Source organism: Platichthys flesus, chromosome 16, assembly GCF_949316205.1.
Source record: "Platichthys flesus chromosome 16, fPlaFle2.1, whole genome shotgun sequence".
Classification (NCBI taxonomy): Eukaryota; Metazoa; Chordata; class Actinopteri; order Pleuronectiformes; family Pleuronectidae; genus Platichthys; species Platichthys flesus.
In genome coordinates this window covers 6,465,351-6,479,888 of record NC_084960.1, presented here as the reverse complement: position 1 = coordinate 6,479,888, position 14,538 = coordinate 6,465,351, and the positions used below count along the sequence as shown (strand labels likewise).

At 41.8% G+C, this 14,538-nt stretch overlaps 3 protein-coding genes across 5 annotated transcripts; 2 read left to right on the top strand and 1 right to left on the bottom strand.

Annotated features, from left to right (window-relative positions):
- Positions 1–63: 63 nt before the first annotated feature.
- Positions 64–2,435, bottom strand: LOC133971236 (guanine nucleotide-binding protein G(I)/G(S)/G(O) subunit gamma-7-like). Its single transcript, XM_062408514.1, has 2 exons — positions 2,236–2,435; positions 64–1,653 (listed from the first exon to the last, which is right to left on the bottom strand). The coding sequence occupies exons 1-2, from the start codon at positions 2,326–2,328 to the stop codon at positions 1,528–1,530; spliced, it is 219 nt and encodes a 72-aa protein (XP_062264498.1). The 5' UTR covers positions 2,329–2,435; the 3' UTR covers positions 64–1,527.
- A 1,243-nt stretch (positions 2,436–3,678) lies between these two features.
- LOC133970960 (F-box/WD repeat-containing protein 9-like) lies at positions 3,679–6,263 on the top strand. The gene is made up of 7 exons (XM_062408125.1): positions 3,679–3,767; positions 3,851–3,998; positions 4,313–5,330; positions 5,474–5,622; positions 5,718–5,924; positions 6,009–6,074; positions 6,189–6,263. The coding sequence occupies exons 1-7, from the start codon at positions 3,679–3,681 to the stop codon at positions 6,261–6,263; spliced, it is 1,752 nt and encodes a 583-aa protein (XP_062264109.1).
- A 598-nt stretch (positions 6,264–6,861) lies between these two features.
- On the top strand, positions 6,862–12,579 carry dhps (deoxyhypusine synthase). 3 transcript variants are annotated; one of them, XM_062408729.1, is made up of 10 exons: positions 6,862–7,059; positions 8,544–8,740; positions 9,097–9,252; positions 9,341–9,462; positions 10,024–10,120; positions 10,237–10,323; positions 10,524–10,629; positions 10,728–10,831; positions 11,023–11,148; positions 11,494–12,579. In XM_062408729.1, the coding sequence occupies exons 2-10, from the start codon at positions 8,546–8,548 to the stop codon at positions 11,587–11,589; spliced, it is 1,089 nt and encodes a 362-aa protein (XP_062264713.1). In that variant the 5' UTR covers positions 6,862–7,059; positions 8,544–8,545; the 3' UTR covers positions 11,590–12,579. The 3 variants fall into 3 exon arrangements, with proteins under 3 accessions (XP_062264713.1, XP_062264714.1, XP_062264715.1); XM_062408730.1 differs by lacking the exon at positions 6,862–7,059 and adding an exon at positions 7,132–7,271; XM_062408731.1 differs by lacking the exon at positions 6,862–7,059 and having other exon boundaries at positions 8,619–8,754.
- Positions 12,580–14,538: the final 1,959 nt, after the last annotated feature.

Genomic DNA, 14,538 nt, shown 5'->3' with positions numbered 1-14,538 from the left:
AAACAAACAATAACAACAAATATACAAAAGGAAAGTATTTTTGTATCTTTACAAATTCCCGTTAAAAATCTGAGGCACACCTATAAATACATAAGATAAGATAAGATACATAAGCAATGCATCATTCAACACATCACACCAAAGAACAAATACACAATATATATACACATGCAGTTACATACACAAAAGTGGTAATAATAATTGCAATAAATAAATAAACAAATCAAAAAAAATGAAAAGGTTGGGTACATTGTAATAAGATCATTATCTGTTCCTCATCTGATGGGAGCAGGTGTATTACATGGCCTTACATACAGAGGTTCATGAAATGCTTTAAAAATCAAAAATATAAAATTTAAAATGAGTTTTTGAATGTTGCAGCATTCATGCCTTTTAAAGTGATAACCCATTTTAAATGTGTTTCCAAGAATAAAAGTCTAATAAAAAGATCATGGCGTTTTCGTCCTCCTCTTTGTTTCTGTACGAACGGAGGCTGCACTGGCTACACTTGAATTGTCTCATCACAACACAATTGACTCAGCTTCTCACAGTCAGACATGTTGGTTTACATTTGATGTTACATTTGACATACGAGTTGTCTGGAACGCAGCATTACACTCACACACACAGTGAAGCAGCGATGACGGATGAGCCCTCGCTGACATGAATGACGGTAAATGTCCCTAACCCTAACAGCAGGATTGCTAAATTCAGAGACACCTGTGATCTCCGCAATCTATAAAATATAAGATAATCATTTTTATATGCTTGTGTTTGTGCTGAAATTGTTTGGTTCCGTCGCTCAATCTGTGTGATACTGGACTCAGTAGGTCACAGATCTAAATAAAACAACATAGGCATCTCCTCTAATGGCAGAGGACGCAGAGAACATAATAATTATTTTCAATCATCTAGACTTTGATATTATTGTTTTATTATGATCTATAGTAATACAATTGTTTATAAATTACATGTGTATTTCTACCACATATCAAGGTAGAAGAAGGGTCCATGAAGCACATTTTTGACGTTCCATGTTTTTATCTGCAAAAAGCTGGTTCAGTGTATTTTTACTGACATGAACAATTATCAACGAGGTATTCTCATATTTATTTTTTGGACAATAATTTTATTGGCTTTAGAACTTAACGTGACAGAAGAGATTTCTATGCTCACACAGCCTCAGTATTTCATGTGAAGTTGACTTATTTCCTTTTATCAAATTGAAGCTTTATTTTAATTTTGCTGTTATAAAGAGCAGTAAAATCACTTAAAGTTGTTAAGTGAAAAAAATGAACTACTTACCAACTTTTAGTCATGATCAGTACATGTTTTATAACCAGTGATGTCCTTGTAATAAACAGTGTCGCATGTTTTCTGCTCCCTCATTAGAGGCAGGGAGACAGATCAAGTGTGAAATGCCTTTGTGAGTTAATACATTTGACAGGTGGAAATCTGCAGTCGCATTCTCAGACACGTTTTGTCCATGGCGGTCTGTTATGTGCTGGCAATCTGTACTCAGGACGGTCAGAGCAGCACACAGGTCTTCTTATCTTTGAAAGGATTGGATGAAGCTGCGATGCCGGTGAGCAGAGGGTCACTGCGCCTGTGGTCCTTGCAGTACTGGACCAAGTCTGCTGCTGTCAGGGAGATCTGCTGGGACAAAGGTGGAATGGGACGTCTTTGAGAGGATATGAAAAGATAATCTACTCAGTGGACATTGATGGGGCATTTCAACACATTCCAGCTTCGGGAAATCAGTCAATCAATTCAACTTTTTTTAATATTCGTCCACTTCCAACTGACAACTGATCGATCAGAGACAAGGACAAAGATAATAATACAGGAAATCAATAATAATAAAGAAGATTATATAAAACCAAGGAAAATGTTAATAAAAGGGGATAAAAATATATTAAACTATAAACAGACAGAAACAAATTAACAAAGTTTACAACATAGGTGCAATAGAATAACAATACACTGTTAACATATGAGACATGTGCTGGCGAGAGACCGTGAAGTGGTTTAAAAGTAAAAGAGTCTTCAAATCAAGATGGAAACTGACAGGCAGCCAATGTAAAGGTGAAATGAATGTGGTCTGTTCTTCCGATCCTCTTCAGCACAGAGCTGCAGAGTTCTGAATCGGCTGTAGCTTCAGATGACTGATTCTGTCAGTTAATAATGTGCAGCTATTATGCATGTAGCTAACAAATTATTTAAATCAATAAATACCTTGATTCTCTCCATGCCTGCCTCCACTCGAAGTTGATCCACCAGCTTCTGTGTCTGAACAACACTGTTATTGCTGCACATCTTTCCTGACATTGCCCTTGGCAGAAAGACTGACTATCTGTGACCAATGTCGTTCTTCTACACCCACAGCACCGCTGGGAAACGGGATTGGAGCAGAGTTTCACCTGATCCACAGAGTCAGCTCAGGTTGTGCACGAGTGTTTGGTCAGACAAGCTCCTGATTTTCCTTTTTGACCTGTGTCCCCTCTTTTATCCACTGTCGGGTGCAGTTTCAAAGGCTCTGTGGTATAAAAGGTCATAGAACCCTTTGTTGGAAATGTCACAAACATCACACACCACTTCACAGCCACCACCGATGAAAAGAGAATTAGCCACGGAAATATTCTGCTTAATCAACTTGATATGTGGGCAGCCTGTTAATAATGAGTTTCATAGCACATAGAGCACTGGCAAACATCCCCTCAAATGAGAGCGTTGGTGACAAGGCAAGAATCACTTGGACTCAAGGAAAGCAGGTACCTTACTATTTCCAGTGTTTGATAATTTGGATGTTGAGTATTTAGGATCTGGTGAATAGTGTCATTTTTTTTTGTGTGCCTCTAGCTGTCACTTTAGATTGAGAGTGAACCTCCAAAATAAACCTGTAAGATATCATGTACTCTATATGGATTCATTGAAGCTACATTTGTGCAACTCAAAGTAGCCTTCAAGGTTTTATCCTAGTGCACCTTCACTAGCCTGACGATTAGATTACTTATTCAGCAGTTAACGATTCATGCATCTCGATCAATTTATCACATCCACAATTTCATATATTATTGCACACTGCTTTTTCATCAGGTCATATCACTTCATAAAATCAGTAAGAAGGTGCTTTTAAAAGTATTATATTCTGTTTCTGTTATTACAAGTGTGCTGTAATTCAAAAGAAATAAGGAATTTCAATAAAAAAGATCTGACTACAACAGTAAGTCTATGACAGTGGTTAGTCATAAACTCTGATAATAGCCCTTACTGGATGAAGATGGCCCCACCTGGCCCCAACTTGGTAGCACCAATGCACTGAGGCGCATTACTGGTCAACAAGTGTGTGCATGTGTGTGTGTGTGTGTGTGTGTGTGTATGCTCGTCTCTGTCCTCACACCCAGACTTTGTTGCCACACTGTTGAGAGACAGCTGCCTTTGTTCTTCCTTGTCAGGTAGAACAGAAACTGGAACAAAGACAACAAACATTCCTAACAATTTAGGAACATAACTCGAAAGAGGGAAAAATACATCACATTGCAAAGTCTTAACCCAAGTAAGCAAGAAAATAAGGTGACAGGATATTTTCAAAGCATCAGGCCAGACAAAGCTTGAAGAGATTCCTTTTGCTGGTTTGCCTCAAATCGCGGCAACTGCCTTTACAAAGGAGACACAGTGATGTCTGAGGTCAGGGTGAACCTGGGTGAATCGTGTCCTGCCCCTGTGAGACCCCTGAGTAATGAGGCTCCCTGGCCAGACCTCCAGAGGTAAGACTTCCATTCACCCTCAGTTAACTGACAGGTCCTGACGCTGGTAACCGAGTCATGTTGGTCCCTCTCATCTCTCCCAGTCCTCAGCCGGCCGATCAGCCATCCTCAGCAGATGCCAGCCCCTCACCCTGCGCTGAGACAAATGGCTTGTTGTCTTTACCCTGGGAGATAATCACCCACATCGCCTCGTACCTTCCTGCGCAGTGTGTCACCACTGTGCTGCCAAAGGTACGTTTTCAAGATTTGTCTGGCCCGATGCTTTGAAGATATCCTGTCGTCTTTTTGTTTTCTTGCTCACTTGTGTTAAAATTTTAAAATGTGATGTATTTCCCTCTTTCACTGTATGTTACTAACACTGTTATTGATCCTCAATCAAGTTTGTTGTTGTGTTCCTAACTTTTTGTATAAAATAAACATTTTCAGAATTAAGCGTTTCATAATTTGGAGGCAGTCTGATGTGTTATCATGGAAACAACCAAAAATTGGGTTTGAACGAAACTTAATATGTGATTTATTGGAAACCCTGTTTCTCCTCTTTTCAGGTCTGCCAGAAATTGGGTTATTTGTTAAAGGACACCAGCTCTTGGCATCTCCGAGCACGTAGATTAATAGGATCCCAAGCTGGCTTTCCAGTGGGGCCAAGGGAGGACTTTGACTGGCCTACTGCTTGTCTGGAGATGGAGCAGCTGATAATCTACTGGAAAGACAGAGCGCAGCCTTTGCCCGGACAGGCCCAACAAGAGGAAGAGGAAAGTCATCAAGTGAGGCAGCAGCAACAGGCGGGGCAGGACAGGGAACCAGGCGAAGAGGGACAGGATGGTGGCAGGGAGGCTGAGGCAGAAGGGGCAGGGGTGGCTCTGCAGGAGGCTGCATATGGTGCTGGGGAAGAAATGGAGGTGGTAATAGAAGATTGTGATGGTGAAATGCAGCGCATTGAAGGTGAGGACCAACTAGCAAGATTAAGAGAAGATATGAATGAGAGGGTGGAGAATATAGAAGCCCTGATCGAAGAAGAAAGGGACCACAGGATGAGGTTCGATGCTAATGTGGAAGATGGTGCTCTTAATCACCAAGAGAACTTGGCTGACCCTAGGAATCTGGGAAATGGAAGACAGGGAGAGATGGAACAAAGTCAAACCTGCAGATGTCCCAGCCCACCCTCAGCACTGGAACGCATCACCATCCCTACAAACCACAATGACTCAGTCAACTCTGTTCTCCTTGTCGGGGGAGAGGGGAAGGTTTGTGCCACAGCTTCCAGAGACCGGAATGTTAAACTGTGGGATCTACAAGAAGGCTCTACTGGGACGCTGCTGCACACATTGGGAGGACAGTACGCGTCACACACCCATCGGGGCTGGGTCTGGTGCCTGGCATCTCGAGGGTCTCTGCTGGTTTCAGGGGGCTTCGACAGCTCGGTGAGGCTGTGGGACATGCAGGCAGGTGGAGCAGTGGGGGGCCTAATCAGAACTGATTCTGCTGTCCTCTGCCTGTCCTGTCAGACAGATGTGTTGCTGGCTGGTACAATGAACAAGAGAATCACCATGTGGGACACCAGAGGTGAGGGGCTTTAACATGTCAAAAGCTTGACAGTATATTGAGTGTGCCTCAAGTGCAAATAACAATATGAGATGATAAACAAAACACTTGAATCGACAGAGAACTTGATTGAAGAAATTAGTTCTGAACAATTTGATCTGCAGCTGCCAGCCCCGTGGTGAAAAGCCTCTGGCTCCATGGTGATGCTGTGATGTGCCTGGCTGCAGATGACAACTACATCATCTCTGGAAGTACAGACGGGACTGTAGCTGTCTATGATCGCAGGGCAGGCAAAGTCTTGAAGAAACTTCAGGTCGCTACAAACAAACGGACACACTCTTAATTGGCTGTTGTTTAAGTGCTTCTCTCCTCAGTGTAACAACTCGACCCCAAATTGTCCTTCTCTAGCTGACTTCTCATCTGCGGTCCATGAGCTACAGTGGCAGTGAGGTTTGGGCAGGAGACTGCAGCGGCATGCTCCGCTCCTTTTCCATGCAAGCAGGGACCTTAAAAGACAAGTGGTCTAAGTTTGATGTGGGACACACTGCTATGGTCACTGGTGTCCACAGATCTCATGGGAGCCTCTACACCTGTTCATCTGATCGTACTGTCAAGGTAGGAACAGGCAAATTCCCTGTTATGTCTCATATTTAGCAAACTCTGCCACAGAATTAATGCTATTGTAATTATGGATTGCAGGTACACATCCCTTGTGCACCTCCGAGGACATTATGCACACTGCATCATCAAGATGAAGTGAATGGGGTTAGTGCTTTGTTCCACATCTTTTAGATAATTATAATTTTTTTAATGTTTTGTTTCTCCCTGTGCCTTCACCCTCTCACCCATACCTCTCTTGTCCCTGTCTCCAACCACCAGCTGAGTGTGGACGCTGGAGTCTTCGCTGTAGCCACAGGAGATGTGTGTGTAGATGTCTGGAGGCCCAGAACATGAAAGAGCAGCGCCTGCAAACCACAGTATGTGGCTGGAATGGAAAACAGAAGCCAAGCCAACTACCTGCAGCCAATCAACACCATACCTGTCTTTTAGTTTTTTGAAATTTCTATAATAATAATAACAATACATGTGGTTAAAGTTAATTGAATTACTGGATAAATTGTGGTGTCGACACTAGATTCATAAACATGATGTCATGTTTATGAATAGGTAAAACACATAAAATTACTACTAATAATAACAATATTATTAACAATACATGTGTAATTATGTCTGCGTGAAATTATCTTCTACCACTATTACTACTAAATCTACTACTAATTGATATTAAATTAAAAACAGCAGCACATTAGTTTTTTGAATAAATTGTGGTGTTGTCAACAGATTTATAAACATTATTTCATGGTTATGAATAACTACATAAGGGTAAAACGGCTTCTTCTACTACTACTAGTTATAACAACAACAGCAACAAAATAACAACAACAATAATACTAATAATAATTGAAAGCAGAGTAAGACACTTTTTTAATTTAATTTGTTGGCTATGCAGCAGAAAGGCGATTTTTTTTTGTCAGGTTTGTCCCTTCCGGCTTTCCGTAGTGACAGCTAGCTAACTCCAGCCGACACATGGAATGTTTACAAGTTTTCAGTAAACCAGTTTTTCGTGTGTGTGGGAAAATCTTCACTTCTCAGATAACTGTATAACCGGAGGTCTCTTCAACAGCAACCACAGCTGAGTTTTACATCTGTCTTCACGAGCTCCAAGCGAACGGACAGGACAAAACAACCGGTGAGCTCAGCTAGCTCCTCTTGGACCCGTGTTCTGGTGTCGAGCTCCGGGGGGAAACACGAGTGTTTTTAAAGGTGTTTGGGCACCCTGTGCTGCCAGGACCGATTTTAATACAACTCGACATTTCTTCCTCGTGTCTCTGAGCTGTGCTGGAAACTCAGTGGATTGTTATTTCCTGAAGAGGAGCCGCGGTGGTGGGACGGGTTGTGATGGTGAATCCTGCTGGTTTGTAGCTGGAGGCTCCACCGGTCTGTGGCCATGCTTCTTTGACAACGCCCCCTGATATTAAGGCTAATTTATAACAAATGTAGATTTTCTCAACTTAATCAATTTCAGTGCACGTAACCTCGTTTTGTTTCTGCCTCTTACTAATAATGCTACTGTGAGAGCTAGTCTTAGCTGTCGTAGCTGATGATTAATGCTAACAGAAGCTTGGAGCTGGTAGAACTCTTTCTATATATCTGTATCTCTCTCTCTATATATACATGTATGTATATAATCTATGGTTTCCAGTTTGACTGAATTCCCGCATTGTTGTGATTCCACAGAGAGCTTCTTACATATACCAGCAGAGGGCGCCAAACACACCCAAGGCATGAATGCGACTTGTTTTGACTTTGAGCTGGATGAGAAATTATGACACGATATGATATCAGTTGAGATCGATAATTGTTCCGATATTTGCCTTTGCCACGTTATTGTTTGTATTTCTTAGTTTAAAGACAGATCTTTAGTGACGTTTGTGGTTTTAATGAGCAGAAAATAACAAAAACTTGTTAAAGAGCAATACATTTGATAGTTTACCTCCTCACTGAACAATGCATAGGCAACATAACTATCTGTCTATATATAGACTTTTGTCCTTTTGTATATTGCTATTGATCAAAAACAAACAAATGCTTCTCACATTAATTTGGCAGAACGGGTTAATATTATTTATGTGTTTGCACAGTATGTTCCTATTTGATAATTTTGATATGAAACAAATCATTAGAAGATGAGGATGGTGGTGGGTTCAGTTTGGTATAATTTAGGACCCCCGACCTCTTTTGCTTGTGGTCCCCCCCCCCCAAGACCCAGCAAGCTCAGCAGCTCAGTCCTGTGCTCTAAACGTCAGTCATCAGATTAAGATACATTTATTAGTCCCAAACACATGCACAGACATGCACAGGCACACTCATGCAATCGTAGGGAAATTTAACCTCTGCTTTGACCCATCTGGAGCAGGACACACAGAGCAGTGAGCGACCATGTACGGCGCACGGGGAGCAGATGTTGGGGGAGTAAGGTGCCTTGCTCAGGGGCACTAGACAGGGTAGGGAGAATCCTCTTGGATTTTTTGGATAGATCAATCCAGGTTCGTCTTTTTGTTGTTTCTCCGTGGAGTCGAACCAGAGACCTTTGTCTGCCCATAGTCCAAGTTTCTGCCACTAGTCCACCGCCTCTCCCTTTGTGTTGCTCACACATCTTTGTTCTTGTTCAAGAGATGGCAGACTGTGCCCCCTCTGTTGCCACGGAAGCTGTCCTCATGCCCAGCTGCGAACTCCCAGAGAACATGACCAAGATCAAGGGCTATGACTTCAACCAGGGGGTCGATCTCCACCAAGTGCTGAAGTCCTACCTCACCACGGGTTTCCAGGCCAGCAGCTTGAGCTTGGCCATCCAGCAGATCAACCTCATGGTGAGGGGAATGGGGTAATTACCTGTACTAGCCTTGCAAATAGTTTCTATTTTCTCAGATTGTGTTTGGTTAGCAAATGCAATATATACTTTTTTATTTGAATAAATACAGTCAACACAATAATACTATAAAAAAATAAATAGAGATGCACCTCGTCTTTCCTGAAACAATGTGACTGTCACTGTGGGCCCTTAAAATGTAAAATGTTCTTGGGGATATATATCAAGAAAGGCAAGTATGTTTGTTTTTTGTTTTTATTGGGGTTGAAAAACAAACCCTTGAAATGATACAGATTCAGCATCGTTCCATTAGTCTGTCATTGTACATTGAGACTGTTGTTGTGCCGTGACCCACAGATAGAGAAGCGGCTGGAACCAGTGGAGGCAGGAGAGGGAGATGAGTCTGGTGAATCCCCCCCACGCTCGGGCTGCACCATCTTCCTGGGTTACACCTCCAACCTCATCAGCTCCGGAGTCAGGGAGAGCATCCGCTATCTGGCGGAGCACAAAATGGTAGAAATTCATGCTCTTGTTACAATTATCCAGGTCTGCCTCCCAAATAATATCTAAAATCAATTTTGTTTCTGTTACTCTTTGTGAGGTGGATGTGATTGTTACCACAGCTGGAGGTATCGAGGAGGATTTTATTAAGTGTCTGGCTCACACATACCTGGGAGACTTTAGCCTGCCCGGGAAGGAGCTCCGCTTGAAAGGAATTAACAGGTTGGCAAGTAGTGATACAGAATTGATTGAGCTGTCAATCAAGAGCTACTCTACTGGAGACCTGCAATAACAACATAGAGTTGGGAATGAGCACAGTAGGTCCCCTTTAAACATGAGCCAGACTGTTATACACACAGTGTGGCAGAGGGTCCTTAAAGGTCTGAAAATATCTACAATTAAATTAAAAGGCTTTAAAAACTATAAAGTTACGTTTGGATGGGTTTAGATGTTTTAGGACATGATGGATGTGTATCAGCTTTCATCCAATTGCATGAATCCAATGTGATAATTGATAATAATAATTGCCTTGATGATGATGGGTTCCCTTGGAGGTTTAAGTGCCTGCAGAGCGCTGTGTGCCTAAAGTCTTTTAAATTTGGGACAATGGGGATCAAGGTTTCACACGTGTCTAATATGTGTTTACTTGGTACAAGAATATTTTTAGTTTTGCTGTGTATTTCCATTGAGAGTATAGTCTTAAATACTATGTGTGTTATTATAAAGGTCTTAAATGGTCTTAAATTTAGGTTTTTTATTTTTTTCTTATCTCTCTGTGTGTAGAATAGGGAATCTTTTGGTGCCCAATGATAACTACTGTAAGTTTGAAGACTGGGTGATTCCCATCCTGGACCAGATGTTGTTGGAGCAGAACACTGAGGTGGGTCTCTCTGTGTGACAATGTTTTTCAGTATTGGTAGTGTTTCTGAATCAAAGATTATGTTTCCCTCAAAGTAATGCAGCTGTATTATTGTTAATATCTTCTTTATTATTCAGGGAACCCGTTGGACTCCCTCCAAAATGATCCATCGGCTCGGGAAGGAGATCAATAATACTGAGTCGGTCTACTACTGGGCGTACAAGGTGAGTCCTGGTTTATAGTTGTGATGTTGTCAGGCATCACACAAAACAAATACACTGCTTCAAAGTCTTACTTTAAAGTCTCAAGTTTGTTTAAAATACATTGCAACACAAGTCAGTTTGTTGAATAAACTGTGGTTCCTGTGTCTTTGTCTTTTGTATGAGTATGAAATGGATGTGAATGAATTCCCCTTTGTTTTCAGAATAATATCCCAGTGTTCAGTCCTGCTCTGACAGATGGCTCTCTTGGGGACATGATCTACTTCCACTCGTTTAAGAGCCCTGGCTTGGTACTTGACATAGTGGAGGGTAAAAAGCAACATCACTCGTACAGAACACGATCACAGCAGCGGTCTTAGTTGGTCATATATGTGGACTACATGTGGTGAATGTGGACTGTATTTCAGATATCCGCAGAATGAACAGCCAGGCGGTTTTTGCCAAGAAATCAGGAATGATCATCTTGGGAGGAGGCCTGGTCAAACATCACATAGCCAATGCTAATCTTATGGTAACATCCTACTGTTAAATCTTTATCTCTTTTGTTTTTACTACATAGCTGCATTCAGACATGCGCTGAACTCACATTTTCCTTAAATCTTCAAGACGGGCTGTACAGCTGCATAGTAGGGTTATACAGAAGGTATAACAGCAAAGCAAACCTCCTCACAGACACCTTCCCTCTTCTCTGTCTCCCTCTAGAGGAACGGAGCCGACTATGCAGTGTTTGTAAACACAGGTCAGGAGTTTGATGGCTCGGACTCTGGGGCCAGACCTGATGAGGCCGTATCCTGGGGCAAGATCAGAACAGATGCCAAACCTGTCAAGGTACAGAGATATATCCCGGCAGTATTGGTCAGGACCAGGCTAATGTCAACATTCTTCTCTTTTAATATTCCATAGTTTGGTTAGTTTGAATAAATAATTTTAATTGAATTAAACTTTGATAGAATTCAATATCACAGTAGAACTCTTTAATTTGTATGCCCCCTCGTTGGCCTCATGGTGGCAGTGTCGTCACAGCATTTCCATCCAAGAGTACAATGTGGCAACAAAACACAAACATGAAAACCAGGAAGTGCTTTCAGTTAATGAATTTAGCATTTAACTTAACACTAGTACAACAATGTTACAGACACTGTCCCTCCACACTGCTTTGTTGTCTGTTCCCAGGTGTATGCAGACGCCTCTTTAGTCTTCCCTCTGATCGTGGCAGAGACCTTCGCGCTCCATGCGGACAAGCTGACCGCTGGAAAGAAAGCAGATTAAATGGTGTTCTCCTTAAACTCTCTGTTAGAAACAACAACCAGCTGTGTCGCTCTGGTTCTTCCTTCTTACTTCTAATTGAACATATGAGTTTGATCCTGTGAACCTTTCCATTGGAAATACATGGTTACCCCTTGGAAACTGTAAGAGGCAGCATTGTGATGTTGTCACGCATACAATGCTGCGAATGAAAAGCCATTTTGAGAGGGAAGCGATGGTGAGGGTTTCCTGTCTTAATGCTTTCAAAACCTATAATGACTTGTTTAAACAAGTACAGTTTTTTTCCTCACGGTCTCGACAGCTGAAATCGCATGGTGAGCAGGCTATAGCATGCACCAAAGAGAACGGATCAGGTTTTAGCTGTGGCAAGTGTGTGTGTGAGTATCAGTGTGTTTTAGCGGGTGTATGATGGTTTTTGTTTTTCAGCTAAGAGTTTTAATGTATTTCAGTTCAGCTGTTTTTACATCATCTTGTTCCTGGATGACAGATTTGCCCGCGTGGCTGAATAAATCACAAAGTTATAATTGCTTCCTGTATTTAATCTGGTTTTAGTAAATAGTGCATTATGTGTTTCAGAAGGCCACAACAGGTCTCACATGTTGATCGTCTTTGTTTTATAAGAGGATATAAATAGATTTGCATTATGGGTGACTGCAGGGTGTCAATATCAATATAACACAAGTCCAGTATATATCCATATACTGCTCATGCATTGTGCAAGCACAGTGGCAAGGCTAACACCTGATTGACCTTCTTCCGATTTGTAAAGTGTAATATTGTGTTTGTTGTGATGTGACCATAAAGACAAGTTTAATACCATAACTTTCACTCAGGAGCTATCATCAGTTTTTAAACTTAAAAATAAATAATAATATGACATTTAACAAATATCAATATGAATGATATTACAATTTTCATCTGGATATAATTATTGGCCTCATCATCCAGCCATGTGCCGATCTATGATGAAAAATACATAATAAGAATATTTAAGTTTGAAGTTTCTGACTTTGTATTTGATATTTGCAATTGTTGTTTTTCCACATAGAGCTACACTCAGTGGTGATGCTATTAGTTATACACTCATTGTACCTTCTTACCTTAGCAGTTTACACAGTGCTTTACAATCTCAGCCTTCTCTCTAGCTCACACACACACACACACACAGACGCATATCGTGCTCATCTGCCTTTTGGACCAACTTGGGCTTCAGCGTCTTGCCCAAGGACACTGTGGCACAGGCCCAGGAGGAGCCATCTATCAAACTGCCAACCCTGCGATTAGTACTAAACTCGTGCTTCCACCTGAACCCGGCCTCAATCAGTGTAGTTGTTCCAATACAACACCACCTCTTTGACTTAGTTCTTCCCTTGCGGAGATTGAATTATATTTTGTGATAATGTTTAAACATGATGACCACATTATGCTGCATGGAGGTTCTGATTGGTAGAAAATGAGAAACTCTCTGAATAGAATTTATTCCAGGGCAGCACAATCAATACAAAAACACTTTTAACTAACATCTTGAAGACAGAGTCAGTACAAGCTGAATACACGGGCATCACAAAAAATGTCTTTATGGCAGAACAGTTGTGTTGTAAAGGAATAATCAGCCCTGTGCTGTCTGACGCTTCAGTTTATCAGAGACTCTGCGGTTGTGAGCACGTAGAAGTTGTGGCAAACTCACTCAGCTTCAATCCACCTGTGGCTGCTCTGTTCAAAGATCACCTCCAGTCAGCTCCTCACCTTGAATCCCCCTGAGAGTCATCACAACTCACGCATGTGTGGCTGGTGCGTGCTGATACAAAGACACACAATATATTCATGCACCCAGGCAGAGTTCGCGCGGAGTAGGCGGGACCGCCGGCTCCGTCTGCAGAATCAACCACATAATCTAGTAACATTGATAAAGACATTTCCTAATGAACCAGTCTGCTGCTGTGGGAATGGACGTTTCCTGTGACTAATCACTGCTCCCATATCCTCTGCACACAGTGATTGTTATAGATTCCCAGCCCAGTTATATTTGCAGGCCCAGGAATGGAAATGTGGGTAATTTAGTTTTTTATCAGATGTGTGTGTAGTAGGTATTTCTTTAAGTGTCACCGTGTTTTTTCTTGTAGTGGGAATGTTGACCTTTTCTTTCATGGAAACGCAACTTTCCCAAAAACCTTAGCCCAATATGTCCCCCCCCCCCCCCCCCCTCTCTCTCACACAAACACATACGCAGTCGTGTCTCCATGACTTCAGAGGACATTACAGAGACTTACATTCACTTCCTGGAGACTTACTCCAACATGCATCATAGTTTCTACTTGACTTACCCATAACCTAATCATATAGCCTTAACCTAACCTGAGCCTAAACCCAGCCTCAAAACACGTTTTCACCTTCAAATGGAATGATTAACGTCATGGTGACTTGCTCTGTGATGTTTGTACTTCTGTCTCAGTGAGGACACTCATTGGCATGATGCATTCCATAGTCCCTAACGCTAACCATCCAACCATCCAAACTAAATGCCTAACCGTAACCCTAACCTAAACCTAAATCTAACCCTTAAACCAAGTTTTAACCCTCAGACAGCCCTTTGAAGAAGTGAGGATTGGTCTAAATGTCCTAACTTTCCAAAATGTTCTGAGTCTGTAGGGTCAATGCTTAAATTGGTTCTCACTAAGATATAAGTACAGGAACACACACACACACACACACACACACACACACACACACACGCACACACACACACACACACACACACACACACACACACACACACACAGGAGTTGGGCGTTTCTGTCTTGGTATACAGACTGCTTTTCCATTCAGTCCTCCTATCATTTCCTACTGGCGGTGGTACTGGGAGAGTGTGTGTTTACCCAGGGCTTGACAGTTAAAAGATTTTTTGTCTTAAAAGGCAGCAGTGTATGCAATTTCAGCTCCATAGAGACTTTA